Source organism: Rhipicephalus microplus, chromosome 6 (genome assembly GCF_043290135.1).
Source record: "Rhipicephalus microplus isolate Deutch F79 chromosome 6, USDA_Rmic, whole genome shotgun sequence".
NCBI classification, from domain to species: domain Eukaryota; kingdom Metazoa; phylum Arthropoda; class Arachnida; order Ixodida; family Ixodidae; genus Rhipicephalus; species Rhipicephalus microplus.
Genome location: NC_134705.1, coordinates 56260778 through 56276494, shown reverse-complemented (window position 1 = coordinate 56276494; position 15717 = coordinate 56260778). Strand labels below are relative to the sequence as shown.

General features: G+C 44.1%; 1 protein-coding gene across 3 annotated transcripts; it reads right to left on the bottom strand.

Moving 5' to 3' along the window:
- Nucleotides 1-1161: 1161 nt before the first annotated feature.
- LOC142765263 (uncharacterized) lies at nt 1162-12806 on the bottom strand. 3 transcript variants are annotated; one of them, XM_075865982.1, is made up of 5 exons: nt 12236-12806; nt 7208-7262; nt 4958-5046; nt 1610-1769; nt 1162-1512 (listed from the first exon to the last, which is right to left on the bottom strand). In XM_075865982.1, exons 1-5 carry the CDS (start codon nt 12416-12418, stop codon nt 1250-1252), a joined length of 750 nt encoding a protein of 249 aa, XP_075722097.1. In that variant the 5' UTR covers nt 12419-12806; the 3' UTR covers nt 1162-1249. The 3 variants fall into 3 exon arrangements, with proteins under 3 accessions (XP_075722097.1, XP_075722098.1, XP_075722099.1); XM_075865983.1 differs by lacking the exon at nt 1610-1769 and having other exon boundaries at nt 4820-5046; nt 12236-12803; XM_075865984.1 differs by lacking the exon at nt 1610-1769 and having other exon boundaries at nt 12236-12794.
- Between the last annotated feature and the right edge of the window lie 2911 nt (nt 12807-15717).

Genomic DNA, 15717 nt, shown 5'->3' with positions numbered 1-15717 from the left:
GAGAGTTGTGGGATAGCTAGCAGTGAAACTGGCAGGAAAAGTTGCACATGTCTCTATAGAAGTTCGCACACACTTTGCGGGTAAATGCCAGTTCAATCTGCGATATACGATCGTCCCCAGGTATGAAAACTTGGACCAAGAACAACTTCACTATAAAACTATAGTAGATCACTCCGTGACAACAGTCAACGTAACGAGAGTGAAAAATGCCTCTAAAGGTTACTTTTCATTGTACATTATTATATGAGAGCTTGCAAAATGTCTTCTATATTTGACGGTTATAACACTGCTTGGTAGAAACGTCCCAGGCAGCACGCCACCGTTGGACCAATCTTGGACCAACATCGGCTAACATCGGCACCGACGTCGGGCCGACGTCGGAAGTGCAACTTGTTCCAGTGTCGGGCCGACGTTCAAGCCAATGATGGGCCGACGTTTTGCCGATGTTTTAGCCAGTATGCAACCAACATCGGGCCGACGAAGGCCCATCGTATTGCCGACAAAGCTGCCAATGTTCGGCCAACATTGGGCCATATTTCAGCCAATCACATGCCATTTTTACGCCGATGTTTGCTGCACGACGAATATTGGCTACGGATGTACGACCGACATTGGACCAATCCAGGGCCACATTGCAGCCAATCAAATGCCGTTATTACACCGATGTTTCCTGCACGACGAATATTGGCTACTGATTGGCTTGCCATTATGTAACCATTATTAGTAGGGAATTTTTCTTACCGGAAGATTTAAACAATATGCCTCGATGACCCGCTCTTGTAGCTTTGCAGCCCTGTATACTTGGGGCAACAGAAAATTGAATGCTGAGAACTGAAAGCAGTTACTCGATCTATTTCATCTTTTATACCTTATTCCCTTTGCTAACACTAGAAGCGTAGTTTATTTTTTTACCAATTTATCTTTTGCAATAGCGAGTGCTTTATTTGGTACTGGTATTTGGTACAGCAGATTGAAAAAAGTCGTTAGGAAGTAAATGTTCAAAGCGTATGTCCCCCACTTGCAATCCCCACATATGTCCTCCACATGGTAATCGAGAATATTTATAGTTTAGAGCATTTTTTTGTAACTAAAACATGGTGATGGTGCTTCCGAATCAGCATAAGCTAGCCGAACAGTGCACCACCGACAGTCTGCAGACTATTTATTCTTTGTTTTTTTTTTATTTATTTGGTACAACAAAAAATGTATACATTGAAAAATATATATACACAACTAAAAAAGGCCCGCTCTACTGCAGGTCAGGTTGCGTTGGGGGCACAGTGACAGTGGTGCTGTCAAGGCCCTGGCTGCTGTGGCTGGGCAGGAAGCCAGCTGCCGCGAGCAGCCGATAATCTGCACTTTGAGAGTGGGGATCATCGGGCTGCTCCACAACAAATGCTTCTCTGAAGCGCCGCTTCCTGCCCCCACAGCGATCACCAGACCCTGGCAGCCACCTCTTAATAAAGTTGAGGGCCTCCGCCTGGTCGCACCCTGCTTTTTGGCAGATGACATCTGCATACAAGAACAGAAATACCATAGTACACATGAAGCACTGCAGTACAGAGAATACACAAGGGTACACACACATAAAACAATGAACAAGTCTAACCTGTCACTAATCTACAGAGCCTCAGGTTCACAAAGGCCCTTTTCCCTTTTTTGCCATGAAGGCTGTACAGCACTTGCACGTCATGTGCCAATACAGCCTTCATGGCATTCACACTAATTTCTTGGAGGCCACGTCCCCCAATCTGCAGGAGGTGATTGCACTGTAAAAAAATGCAAGAAGCATAGATGGGGTGAACGCAACAGCACATCGAAATGTTTATATGATAAAAATCTGCAAGAAGAGGACACTGAAAACAACAACTTGAATTTTTGGGCATCACAACATTTCATTGTTTTTTTACGCTAACTTCAACTCACTTGACCTAAAATGGTTTCCACATCAGCCCTCTCACACTCAGTGTGAGAACCTTTCAGAGTCCTTCTCTGAATGCAGTTTCGCTGTTATGAAATCAAATGCAACACTGTTATAACCCTTAATAAATATTGATTCTAGCTATGAAATAGTATAACTACTTTGTACAGTGCTCAAATTCCAATACACGTTTCTTCGAGGTTACAATGTCTTTGCCTGAATGTTGACCAGGAGTAGCTTCTACATGTGAAAAACGATAAAATATGTGGAATTCAAAAAGAAGCTTGGACATGTTATTAATCAATGCATTGTAAGCAGAGCACAACAAGATAAATGAACATGATCAAGGCATACTAAGAGGCAACCTTAGAGCGACCAAATCTTGGTCATAGATGAAACTGATAGAAAAATAAAGGTCGCACTAGATTGTCGCACCATTTGCTGTTTATATTTTTCTGTGATAGCCAACAAAAAGGCATGTCGCTATAGAAATCTCATCACAATAAACAAAGGTGCATTTTTCTTCACACTGCGAAATTGGGTGCATGTTAGATTTTTAAAAGGTAAGAAATCAGCTAACACAAGGCAGGGTGAACTGTAGCTCAAAGTAGAGAGAGCCGCAGCGCACACGAAATAGGGTGATAAATGAACATAATTACTGAATGTCTGTTTTAAGCAGGATATTGCTAGTCACTGCCCATCAAACACACGATGCCGCCTACATCGTCTGCTAGCTTAGGACAGTTCACTCGGACTTCACAGACTATAGTAAATACAGTCGAATCTCATTAATTCCAACACACTCAATTCGAACTGACGCTGTGGTCCTATCAAAGCTATACCGCGCTCCGAAAATGCTCTCAGCACCCCGCCCAATCCTGCGGTGGCACTTCAGACACCTCATCGCTATGCTTGAAGAAGAAAATGAAGAAAAAGAAAGAAAAGACTGCGGGGGAATGTTTGCCAAATGCCAATATGCGACATTCCTGTGCCCCGCTTCGGCTTTTTCCGTCCCTGCCACGTAGAGACCCTTCTCCTCTTAACACTGCGCATGAAGAGAAAGAGGGGAAAAAAAGCTGTCGCAGAGAGTTGGCTCTCTCATGCCGATCTGCAACGCGCCGGTGTCACGCTTCCCTGTTTTTCGTTCCTGCTATGTAGAGACTCTTCTCCTTTCAACACCGCGCATGAACAGAGAAAAAAAAAAAGCTGCCGCGGAGTGTTTCTCTTTCGAATGCCGATCTGCTTTTCTCCAGGTGGAGACGCTCCTCCATTCTCATCATGTGCTGGCCACGCTCCGGCTGCAGCGCAGATGGTAACAGTGGAAACAGAGTTTCCACTGTTTCGAAGAGTGTCAGCGCTGGACGTTGCCGCGCGCAACTTCTTTTGCCAGGAGAATACTGAAGCCGAAGTACAAATGCTTTGCAAACTGCACGCAAAACTTGTTGACTCGTTGCAAGGCCAACGTGTACAGACATGTATTGACTACTTTAATTAATGACGGATGTCCTGTAATTTGTGAATAAAACTTCTCCATGCACATGCATCACTGCATGGTGAGCCCTCCGCTCGTTTACCGTATTTACTCTATTCTACCGCGCCCTCGATTGTAACGCGCGCCCGGTTTCCACGACAAAAAAAAAAAAAAAAAAAAAAAAAAAAAAAACTAAGACATCGGTTGCAACGCGCACCCTTTTTTCTCGTTGGCCCGCTTGATCACACCACTCGCGAAAACGACTCTTTTTGAGAGCGTCTTCCGTTTAAATATGAAGTACGGGGGAAGCTTACGCCTATCTGACGTGCAACAGAGCATTGCTGTCCCTCTAGTTTTACCGTGGCCCGATGTCAGTACACAAACTTGCTTCGCCCCCTTCTCCTAGACGGTTGTTGGTGCCAGGCAAGTCGAAGTAAAGAGGCGTGTGATCGGCATTCCCGATTTGCCCAAGCAGGTAGCCGTTGTTGTGCCGCAAGTTTAGGAGGAACTTCTGAAGACTCTGAAGCTTTTCTTCGTACTCCTCCGGCAACTTCCGGCATATGCCCGTTCGCCTTCGGAGGGAAAAGCCTTTTCTCTTCATAAAGTTCGTTAGCCAGCACCTGCTCGCTTTAAAATGGCTCTGCATTAGCCCTTTTTCTAAGGCTAACTGCATAGCCTGCACTTGGAGCAGTTCTGTCGTCACGGGCCGCTGTGCCGCTCACTGCTTAATCACATACTCGCCGAGCAGCTCTCCAATTTGTGGAAACCGACCCTGCTGTGGTCCACTGAAGCCTTTGCGTGAATCTTTGCTGTCGACAATATTCTGCTTTTGTTTCCGCCAGTCCCGCACGCACGTTTCGGGAACTCTGAATGACCACGATGCGGCCCGATTTCTGTCCGTTCCGGCACACGCGACGACTTTTCTTTTAGAAGCAGCATTGTGGTGCACTCGTCGAGTTCTTGGAGTCGACCCTACCATGCCGTCGATGCTAATGTACTACAAGATGACGAACTCCTCAGCACACGTATGAAGTGCCGCGCATGGGAAACACATAGGCAGAAATGACCGACGCGCCATGCCGACGCACGTAGGGGGCGGCCATTTTGTAAGTGGCGATGGCAATAGAATGACCATATTCATTTTTTTTTTCCTACTCGATTCTAACGCACATGCGATTCATGAACTCTCTTAACCGGAAAAAAGGTGCGTGTTAGATTCAAGTAATTACGGTAACTTTCATTATTTTGAACTTCTTTTAATTTGAACAAATTTTCTGGCCTCTTTGAGTACGAATTATTCATATTCGACTGTAGTACAGTGGCTCATGAGATAACCTGACTAGTTTGTTTCCCGAAACACAGCATCTTAAAGCAGTACTAAATTTCTGCATGTTACATAGGCATATTAAAAATCAAGAAATATACACCAAAGCCGCAGCCACAGCTTTACTCTGCACAGCTGCCTCTGCTGCCTCCACTTCTCCAATTGTACCAGCAGGCAGCCGGGGAAGGTCAGAGGGGCGCTGTGCTGGCTGGGCGTGCTGAGGCACGGACAAGAGCCGTACCTTGTGCTTCAGCTGTCGCACCTCCTGCAGAACCTGTCTTTGTTGCTGCCGGATGCCAAGTTGGATCCGCAGGATCCGTAGCAATAGAGCTGAAACATACAAGAATACATACCATATTTACTCGCACAATTTGCATCCTCACATAATTTGCTCACCAGTATAATTAGCCAGCCTGCTTTACTACAAGAAACTTTTTGCTTGCATACTTTGCCCTCCCCAACCAGCCCGAGCCACCTTGCCAGCACACACACAGACACATTTGACTTCATGATGCTCTGGTCAGGCACATCTCTTGTCGAGCAGGCGAGGGCAGTCTTACACAAAATGGACTGAGTGCAAGGTCCCTTCTTCCATGAACTTTTATGCTTTCCCTAGAATATCGAACTTGAAAACTGAAACCTGTTTATGTGTAGTCCGAAATGCCTAAAGGTTTGCCTCCTATCTTCCCACCTCTTCCACGGCAAGAATGTATTCCTGAGACACAGCACAGATGTTGAACGCGTGCAAGGACCTGTCACATCAACTAGATGAGACAGGTTTTCGCACTCATTTTTTTTTTTTTTTTCGGTTTCGCCATCTGGCCATTGCGTTTTTACCGTTCCTTGTGATAGGCTACAATAATTATATACGAGGCAGATTGCTGTTATAAAGCTTACCGAAGAAAACTGAAACCGTGCTACCGCTAAGCACATCAGCGTGGAGTTCTTGGACATGCAATATTCAGTATGGGAGCCAGCAGAAGAGTGCGTTGAATAAGACTTAGCATAGAAGCTTGGGTGTGTTGGTTAGATATCGGAGGGAACACAACGCAATAGAAGACTGGGACAAGGAATGGACACACACACACATGAAGGGCGACACACACAGCACTGTGTTGGCATCGCGCTTCCTTGTCTGCATCTTACTTTACGTTGGGTTCCCGAAAATTATTGGAGAGTACTTATGTTCTCTGGTATAACCCTGTCGTGGGAACTGGTTTTTGTGAGCACTGTTCGGAAGAACTTCAAGAAAATGGGGGCATTTGAACAGGCTTAGCAAACAAATGACAATCCGCTTTGAGACAGCTGTGACAGCGCCTGCAACATATATTCCCAGTTGAGCTTTTAGGCCAGCGATTCCTACTAGCTTCGCACATGACCGGATTGACAAAAAAAGTACACATAATACGCGAGTATATACCGCATTTGACTCTGTAGCTTTGATGAACCAGGCAGATACACAAATTTATCCAAAACTCCATTGATTCTGTTGCAAAATTATTCAACAAACAAATTGCGATGTTATCCATGTTACTATACGATCGTGGCACTTTACCATTGCAGCTTTCCAGGAGACACACATAGTGCAGCGTTAGTTCACCACTCGCAGTTAATTCTATGCAGTAGGTTGCTCACAGCAACTGACTGCATGCAATGGTGAACATCTTGCATGCTTGCACCGCTGTTTCAGCATGCTGGCTGCTTCCCATACGGCTATCAATTGATGTTCACAAAATTGGGAAGATGAAGAAAGACTACACAGTGCCCTCTGTCTGGCCACCCTATACTCCAAACCTCCAGCCAACAAACAAACAAAAGAAACAGAAGTATGCAAATGAATATTATCCCTAATGCAGCTGGAATGGAGTGTAGTTTTCACCAATTCTGTGTGTTAAGTCAATATGGAGTGAGTTAACTCCATAAAGTAGCTTTTCTCATAACAGTGTTCACTCTATTGTAACACAAGGAGTGACTTCATAGCATCTAGAAGGGAAAATAGAATCTTCAGTATTTGATAGAAATGTGAGGCTCTACCTTAAAACAACAATAATCTGGAAAAAGAACTCATTACATTCGAAAAAAAAAAGGTAGCACAGTTGATCCCCTTTACAAGAGACACTGATGTAACAGACAAACGGGGATAAGAGGCACCAGTGTGCAGGCTGACATTTGGCCCATCATGCATCAGGCACTCCGTAGATGCGCCTGTGCAGCCGGGAGCCCTGCAGTCAAGCATGCTGAGCAAGACTGTTGACCACTGTACAATGACACATTGCCACAAAATTTCAAAACTTCATTTCACAGACTTCTGCAAAAGCTTCTTACACTCTTGCATAATTTTTGCACAAGCTTCTCTCATTCTTGCGTGATTTTCGTCAGAACATATAAGTGTTGGAAGTTGTATGTCCCCAAGAACTTGCACAATACAAATAGCATACATTAAAGTCTACCACTTAATATGTGCATAGTGTAACAATGAAAGGAAACTCACGCTTGGTTTGCTCCGAGCCTTCCCCGTGCGGTGCCTCCTTGAGCCTTGGAGAGCACTGTACAGCTAGAGCAAAGTAGCATCAATCCAGTGTTAATGGCAGGTTAACAAGACAACAAAACTAACCCCCATATTCATAAACGCTCCCCAACTCGACTTTCACCCTTCACTTGACAGAGTTGAGCACTGTGCTGCTGCTCGTTTGAAAGCGACGCTGCACTACTCGAGAATCACAGCAGATTATTGCTGACATGCAGCAATTTTCTCTGCTTAGAGACGGCGCTTCCATCAGCCATCTCAAGTGAAGGTGAAGCGTTGAGTGGAGGGACGTTCTAGAATACGGGGGTAAGATTGGTTGCAAGAACACTACAATAGACACACTTAATTTTTACACTTCATCTATATTGTACAGCTACACACATTCTGCATCTTTATAATGCAACATATACATACAGGCTTATAAAGTAAACACTGTAGGCTGCTCAAATAACACCTACACAAAAAAATTACCCCAAAGTGGCCATGCGCAAAGTACTTTTATTTGAAACTCACAAAACTTTTGGGGTGATGGAGAATAAATAAGACAGGTTACGCTTGGAGGCACATGAGACCTTCCCAGCTTTCATAAAGTACAAAAAACAATATGGTATGTGTGTGTGTATGTACGCATGAAGCTTCAGCCTTTACATACGGTTTCTTGAAAGAATCGACTATGAATTTTATGGCACCTGTGTCCTTCAGCGCAATTGAAAGCCTGCTGATCAGTGTGTGCAATTGTGGAATAGTTACATGGAAAATGGCGTGAAACACCTAAAATCAAATTTTTCTAGCTAGGAAATATGCAGCTGTGTATACACAACACATGCTGCAAACAGTGGGAGGTGACCACAAGAGTGATTTGAGTGTAAGCGGCAGTATTCCGCATTCATGCACCCCGCCATTTTCAACTGTTGCCCAAAAGCAGCACCACTTCAGCGTGCTACTTTTTTTTTTTTTACATCATAAACAGCACAGAATACAGCGAGGATGAAAACAACATATGCAATTAAATTTTGAGCACTATTTATGGTGCGCATGATTGATTGATTGATATGTGGGGTTTAACGTCCCAAAACCACTATATGATTACGATAGACGCCGTAGTGGAGGGCTCCGGAAATTTAGACCACCTGGGGTTCTTTAACGTGCACCTAAATCTGAGCACATGGGCCTACAACATTCCCGCCTCCATCGGAAATGCAGCCGCCGCAGCCGGGATTCGAACTCGCGTCCTGCGGGTCAGCAGCCGAGTACCTTAGCCACTAGACCACCGCGGCGGGGATGGTGCGCATGAAAAAAAAAAAAAAAAAATAGGCCTTTGTACGACGACGAATTCATAATTTGCCTTCACGGACCTTCTGTTAGGCTGCACCACATACAGATTTTTTGTGGCTTTCAAAAGAGATTTGAAAAAAAAAAAAAATAATAATAATAACCGTGTTTACTCTCGTCATGAGCGCACTCACTAAGTCACCCTCATTTCAGTCGCCAAGATTTTGAATTTTTTTTTTCTTCCACATATTAAACACACACCTTACGTTCATCCCCTGAAGTCCCACGGGCTCCCCCCCCCCCCCCCCCCTTGCCGCCTTCGCTCGCTGCCACGTGCCATTTCATTTTTGTTTCTATTTGTTCACGGAACGTCCCCTGTCTTTTTTAATTATCTCTTGTAACATATGTGGCATTATCTTGTTCCCAAGGTGCCACAGGTGCTTTGCTATGTAGATGCACCATTAAACTAGTATTTTTGATCAACTGTGCATTTCTGATGTTTACCTTGCAAGTACGTAAAACTGGCATGCTTCTTGATCTACGATACACATGTGGCTTGTCTCACTTTGAAGGAAAAGTTAGCATACAATGGTGTAAATGCTTAGAATTTGAAATATTGAGGCAGCAGCACACCGGAGATGATCATATGGTAAAGAAACAAGTGCTGCCTTATTACTGGCAAGTTGTCACTTATATGTACAAATAAATTTTGCGAGCTAAAAAAAGTACAAAAGCACAGCGAGGCTATGATGTGGTTCAACCTGTGGATTCGCTTCATTTATCACGCCATATGATGAAGCTTCCTTTGGTAAAACTGCTCAGATAAGAAAAAAAGTTTTCTGTCCAATACAGCAACTATACAAAGTGTGCACATGCATCTCGCAGTGCCTTTTCGTCACTTCCGAAATGCGCCACCAACATGCCCTGGCACCAACCGAATCTATCGCCTACAACTGCCATGTTGTCTCCTCGTGCTTGCACCCGTTTAGTTTTGCCTCACGATGCAAGTTTGAGAAATTACGAGCTGCTAGTGAGGCAAGTTGATTTAGTAGTCCACGCAGAGGGAGCAGAGCTTAGGGTGTTTCTTCGCTGAAAGTTATAACCTGAAATTGAGAACGCACATTCCGATTTTCCTAAAAGTACCAGCGTATTTGGCTGGTGCAGATTAACAAAAGCTACTTGAAGTAATTTTGCAATATTTGCATCTTCAGGTGCAACTTCATTACGGGTAAGTGCCATAGCCAAGTATTTACCTGCAAACAGATATAGCTTACCAAGATACTGTACATACAAACTTGTCCGCAGTTAAAATCATGATGGCGAGGAAGGCGGTTAAAATCGTGATGGCGATCGCGGAGATTTGGTATTGCATTGAAACAAACTATAAAGAATGGGAAACAATATTAGTTCACTTTGAAGTATAGCCGATCGGTTCAAATTGGGCGTCAGGATTTTTTTAATTAGTCAATTAATTCTATACAGGGTCTCTATCATGTTCAGTGACTCCACTGTACATTAGCGTACAACAAAAGCAAAATACAAAGTGAAAAGTGTGTTAAAGCATACGCGAAAAATAAAGTGATGACTGGCATTACCGCGACACACACCACGCAAAGTCGCTATCTGCCTTGTATAATATTTTCCTCGACTATTTCCACAAATTGCAATCAAAGAGGCTCAAGCTCAACATCAGCACTGTTTAAAACACTTGGGGGGGGGGGGGGGGGGGGGCATTGCTACTTTGGTGGCGTAGGCCGTGACAATATATTCATAATATTATATCTCTTGTAAACTTGCCTAGCTCTGCACGACTAGTTTTCGATGGGAGCAGCTGCGCTTCGCACATCCACTCTTAAAATTGCGGCTCGAGAGATTTTGAGCTTTCACTTGTTTTTGGGCCAGGCAATTTGTAGTGAAAGCAAGATAATAGGCCCTCATAGGTTGTGGCGGGCAGCCGGTGTACGCCGTGGCTGGTATATGTGTCGCACATCTTGATTATCTGGTCTTGTATCGAGTGAACGAGCGAGGCCTTCCTAATCCAATGAGCTCGTTAGAGTAAGACAACAAAAAACCACAATGCTTCCACATCGTTCACAGCAACAGATGACGAGCCCCCAACAAACCGCACTGCAGCACGTGAACTGCCGTAGGTACCCAGGGAGTTACCCGGGCATGGCGGGAGAGGGCGACAACGGCAGAAGTGACATCACAAGAACACTATGTATAAAGGGGACATTTAAAGACTTTTTCCCCATTTATAAACTTCGTGCACTGTTCTGTCACAATTTATAGCTCAGAATAGTTGTATTTTGAAAGGGGCACTAATTCATAAGCCCAATGGTTCAAGGATGGGTGCATTTAGGTGGCCCATTCTACGTTTTACTTATGCCCTTCAAGAACTTGCTTACAGGGCCAAAGTCCTGTTTCAGAAAGAACACGCTAGTGCGTGGCCAGCAGTCCGTCAAGCATTAGTGCTGGTGAGATTTGGAAATGCAGCGCATGAGCATCCTCATCTGCTACTTCTCTGCTCATGCTCTCGGGGCTTACTTGCGAGGCACGGTCCTTCGCAGTTTTCATTTTCACACTGTAAATCAACTGATACCAACTCTGCCTTCCATTATTTATTAAACCAATATTTCATGGTCACGAGGACGAGCTTAAAATGTTTGCTACATCAGACCTGAACAGCATTTTGAGTCATCGAAACTTGCTAGTTGCAGCGAGCATTATGCGAAAAATATGATGTGCTTTACGGTGACAACTTGCAAAACACTGCAGCAACGATTAAAATCATGCATTTTTTGTGCTCACAGGAAATCCCTGAAGCACTGGGCTAGATAAATTGCGCAGCTAAAATACGGATGCGCTTTCCAATGCTGTCATGCGTACAGGCGGAGAAATGGCAGACAAAACTGGGCGCACCCCGATTCTATGCGCATGCGTCCCATTCACAAGCCTCGCTGCCAGTTAGCACCACATGGCTCACTGTCCATGAGCTCGCTTGTTTCCTGTAACAGTGGACCATACGGTACACCTATTTAAAAACGAGGATAGAATGTATATAATGCAGCATCTGATGAAGCCATGACGATGTGTTGCTGATGAAATCTGGAACTCTAGTTAGTACCCTTATTGTTAACCAGCCGACCGACTAGCAAAAAGATTTGCGACTGAAATGATGGCATCTACACCTGCCCTTAAAGGGACACTGAACAAAGTTTTTGCCACCGAGATTTTCAGCCAAAGCAAAAGATTGGGCCATGAAATTCATAGACAATAATAATTTCAAGCAGAAACTACGAAAACATACTGAATTTAATGAGCCTTTTACAAAATGCCGCGTCTAGCTCTTAGACACGGCGTTTTCTAAAAGGTCGCGACATTTATTTTTCAAGTTTTTTTTTGTTATTCAAGACAAATCTACGGTGCATTGTTCACAGAAAACAAAATTGCCTCGGTAAGATTTCTTTGCGAGCAGCTTACTAATTTTAAGGCAGGCGCGTTGATTCGTGAACTGAAGGATGCGAGTGATCGATCTTGCCTGCTAGTGGCTAGGCGACAAAGGCTTTACCTCATGTCCTGGTGTAGCTAAGTCACGCAAATGGAGCAGAAAATGTGCATTATCATTTATTTCACCTAAATATCACACATAAGGATGAAGTCGACAAGTTGCAAATCTGAACAAGAATTCACTCGAATGAAAAAAAAACCTATACTCACGTGCACGGCGAAGTCGAACACGTCGTCCGTCAATGTTGTCGCCGATGCCCGAAGGAAAAGAGAAGAGGACAAGCGACGGGGTCGTCTCTTTCTATAAAGTCGGCGGAACTGCCAGAACGGCCAACACAAAAGGCATCGGGTTGACATTCCTCTATCTGGCCATCCGTCGCTCCACCCGGGCATGCAGCTGTTACTGGTTCTACTACTATCCTCTTCCCCGTGCCTCTTCCCGACATTGCAGTGTTGCTGCCATACTCGCGAACCTTTTTAAATTAAAGCACGCAATCATGTATTATCGTGCGCCATACTAAACTTAAAAACAGTGCGCCGGTATATGAGATCACGAAGCGCGGTCCACGCCATCACAAGAGCAATTAGAGAAATGAAACAAAGAAAACAAAAATGTATAAAATATTTTGTCTCAATACGATCCGCAATCCAGTTTCCTGCAGCGGCTTTTGGCTCTGTATGAACGGCCAAGCCAGTGCCAAGCCAAGCTTGCGTCCCTGATCAGCTGTTTGTTTCCATCGAGAATTCAACAGTGAACTGGCAATTTGTTTAGATGATATTGCTAAAGGGCTTGAAATTGAATATTTCTCTACGTACTACTGCTATACTTTTCCTCTCTGTTTCCTGATCACAGTGATGAGATTGAGGAGGTTACAATTTAGAAAACAGCAAGTGCAGCTCAAGCATTGCTAGTATCGCTGTTTCGGTAATAAAATGTTACAAAGATTTTGCCCCGCGACCTGCTTGCCGTGTTCGAGCACCCAGTAGAAATTTACGGTGCCGCGTTTGAAATAGTTGAATAAAATTGCAATATTACGAAAGAAAGGCTCTGAAGCAACATCGCATTTTATCAGGCCTACACCTCCCACACCTAGACGAGTAAAACTCGTCGATATTATCTTGCAAAGCTGTGTATAATATTTAAAACACATTCTTTAGCCCACGATGAATTGTTCTCTCGTGTGGCTTCTCCATTTGGTACTGTCATGTTAACTTACAAAGGCAACTTTCCATATTTAGTCTCTTTAGATGTTGCAAAAGCTTGACACGTGGTGTGTATGCCATACTGATAATTCTCCTCGTAACCTGGGTCCGCCTCTTTAAACAGCGTCGCATTTTATTGTTCGCAATCGTGTTTGTTTTATACTGTAAGCGAGCTGTGTGATTTCATCAATATTCACGAGTGTTCCCTGACTGTACAAACACGTGCGTCTTATTTGGTGCGGTGCACGTTTGTATGTAGCAAAAAATGTCATTTCGTCAGCGTGTGTCTGCATACACTTGCATGCCCTGCAGTACGTGTACATAATTAATGCAGTAAGGACTGCAATGCATAGCCTTGCATGGGACATATATTCCATGCACCCTCAGAGAAATGTTGTTTGTTATGAGCCTGTTTATCATTACATTTTTTTTTTCGTTAAAGTTTCATCTCCATATAAAGCAGCTGTATACAGGCACGAGCTTCAGCAGCTTCCTCGTTGTTCCATTTTAAATAAAAACACCAAGCCTACCCGAATCAATGATCTGTTTGCTATCATTACTGTTATGTGTTCTACGATGTACACAAGGACAGTAGTATACAAAAAATAGGGAGGGAATTGAATGCCCTGCCTGCATGGCTGCGCCGTTTCACAAGATCAGGCGCTGCGCTGTGAAGCTTCCTACCGGCCTGCAGAAATTCAAGGGAGCGTACAATAGCGTGGTTCAAGAGGACTTGTGGGGAATACTAGACACACTGGGTGTAAAAGATGGAGTCACTAATCGTTTCAAGGAAATCTATAAAACTAACAAGGTAGTTAAAAAGTGGGAAAAACAGGTATCCAAGCCCACAGTGGTGAAACGTGGACTTAGGCAGGCGTGCCCACTGTCACCCTTCTTATTCATGATGTACCTACAAGGATTAGAGGCCAAATTAGAGGCAAGGGGACTTGGCTTCAACCTCTCTTTAGTCAAACAAGGAAAACTCATTGATCAGGCACTACCAGCATTAATCTATGCAGATGATATAGTGCTAATGGCCGACAACAAGGAAGATTTGCAGAGGTTGATGGACATCTGCGGTAATGAGGGAGATAGGTTAGATTTTAGATTCAGTTAGGAAAAATCAGTAGTCATGATTTTTAATGATAACAAAGGTAGTGAGCTTAGACTACAGGAAGTCACGCTAGAGATAACAGATAAATACAAATAACTGGGCGTATGGATAAGCAATGGGACCGAGTACTTGAGGAAACACGAAATATGCGTGACGACTAAAGATAACAGGAATGCAGCAGTGATGAAAAATAGGGCACTGTGGAATTACAATAGGTATAATGTTGTGAGAGGAATATGGAAAGGGGTCATGGTTCCTGGGCTGACGTTCGGCAACGCGGTCTTGTGCATGAGGTCAGAAGTTCAAGCAAGATTAGAAATTAGGCAACGTGAAATATGTAGGCTTGCTTTAGGAGCTCATGGGAATACACCAAACCAGGGAGTACAAGGTAATATGGGATGGACATCATTTGATGGCAGGGAAGCTAGCAGCAAGATAAAATTTGAGAAGCGATTGAGAGAAATGGGGGAGGAGCGTTGGGCTATGAAGGTTTTCAGCTACTTGTACATGAAGAATGTCAATACAAAATGGAGGAAGCGAACCAGGAAATTGACTGGTAAATACTTAGAAAACAGCAGGTGACCAAACCAGAAAGAACTATCGGTTAAAAAGGAACTGCAGGAAACGGAGACTGACATGTGGAGAATTGGCATGATTAAGAAGTCCGCACTAGAGATCTATCGAACTTTTAAGCAGGAAATTGCCAAAGAAAGAATCTATGATAATACTCAGGGTAGTTCTCTACTGTTTGAGGCCAGGACGGGAGTATTGCGAACCAAGACATATCGGGCCAAATATGAAGAGGTAGACACAATATGCAGTGCGTGCGAAGAGAAAGAAAAAACTGCCGAACACTTGACAATGCTCTGTAAAGGGCTTCATCTTATACTTCAAGATGATGGCGCAGAGTTTTTCAAAGCACTGGTGTTTAGGGACAGGGAGGGCAAAATAGACTTTAAGCGGGTAGACTTAACTAGAAGGAGGTTATCTGATTGGTGGCTAAACTCAAGGCACGATTGAAAATTAAACCCTTCACTTCAAAGTACCCGTCCAACTTTACTATTTAAAGGGGAAAAAAAAAAATCTAGTGGTTAGTTCACTAAGCATTACGGCTAGGTGACGTTAGCCGCCGCCCGATCTAAAGGGTACGGCCACATCCATTCATCTATCCAGCCAAGAATATGCTCTCTGGCTTGTTGCTCCAGGCCTAGTCAGGTAGATTTTCTGGCCTCACCGTTGAATTGTTTGCTCGGGTTGTGGCTTGCAAACATTGCGGTTTTGGGCTTCGTATCATCTTGTTCCGTCATCATGTCCTCCAAGTGGAGGACATGTCGCAGTGTGAGGAGGGAGTACGACAAGGCGCTGATAGAATGAG

Coding starts and splice junctions, on each gene's coding strand:
- LOC142765263 (XM_075865982.1), bottom strand. CDS start 12,418: ATGCCCGGGTGGAGCGACGGATGGCCAGATAGAGGAATGTCAACCCGA. Junction 7,263..12,235: donor TGTTCGACTTCGCCGTGCAC/GTGAGTATAGGT, acceptor CTAGCTGTACAG/TGCTCTCCAAGGCTCAAGGA. Junction 1,513..1,609: donor GCTCTGTAGATTAGTGACAG/GTTAGACTTGTT, acceptor TCTTGTATGCAG/ATGTCATCTGCCAAAAAGCA.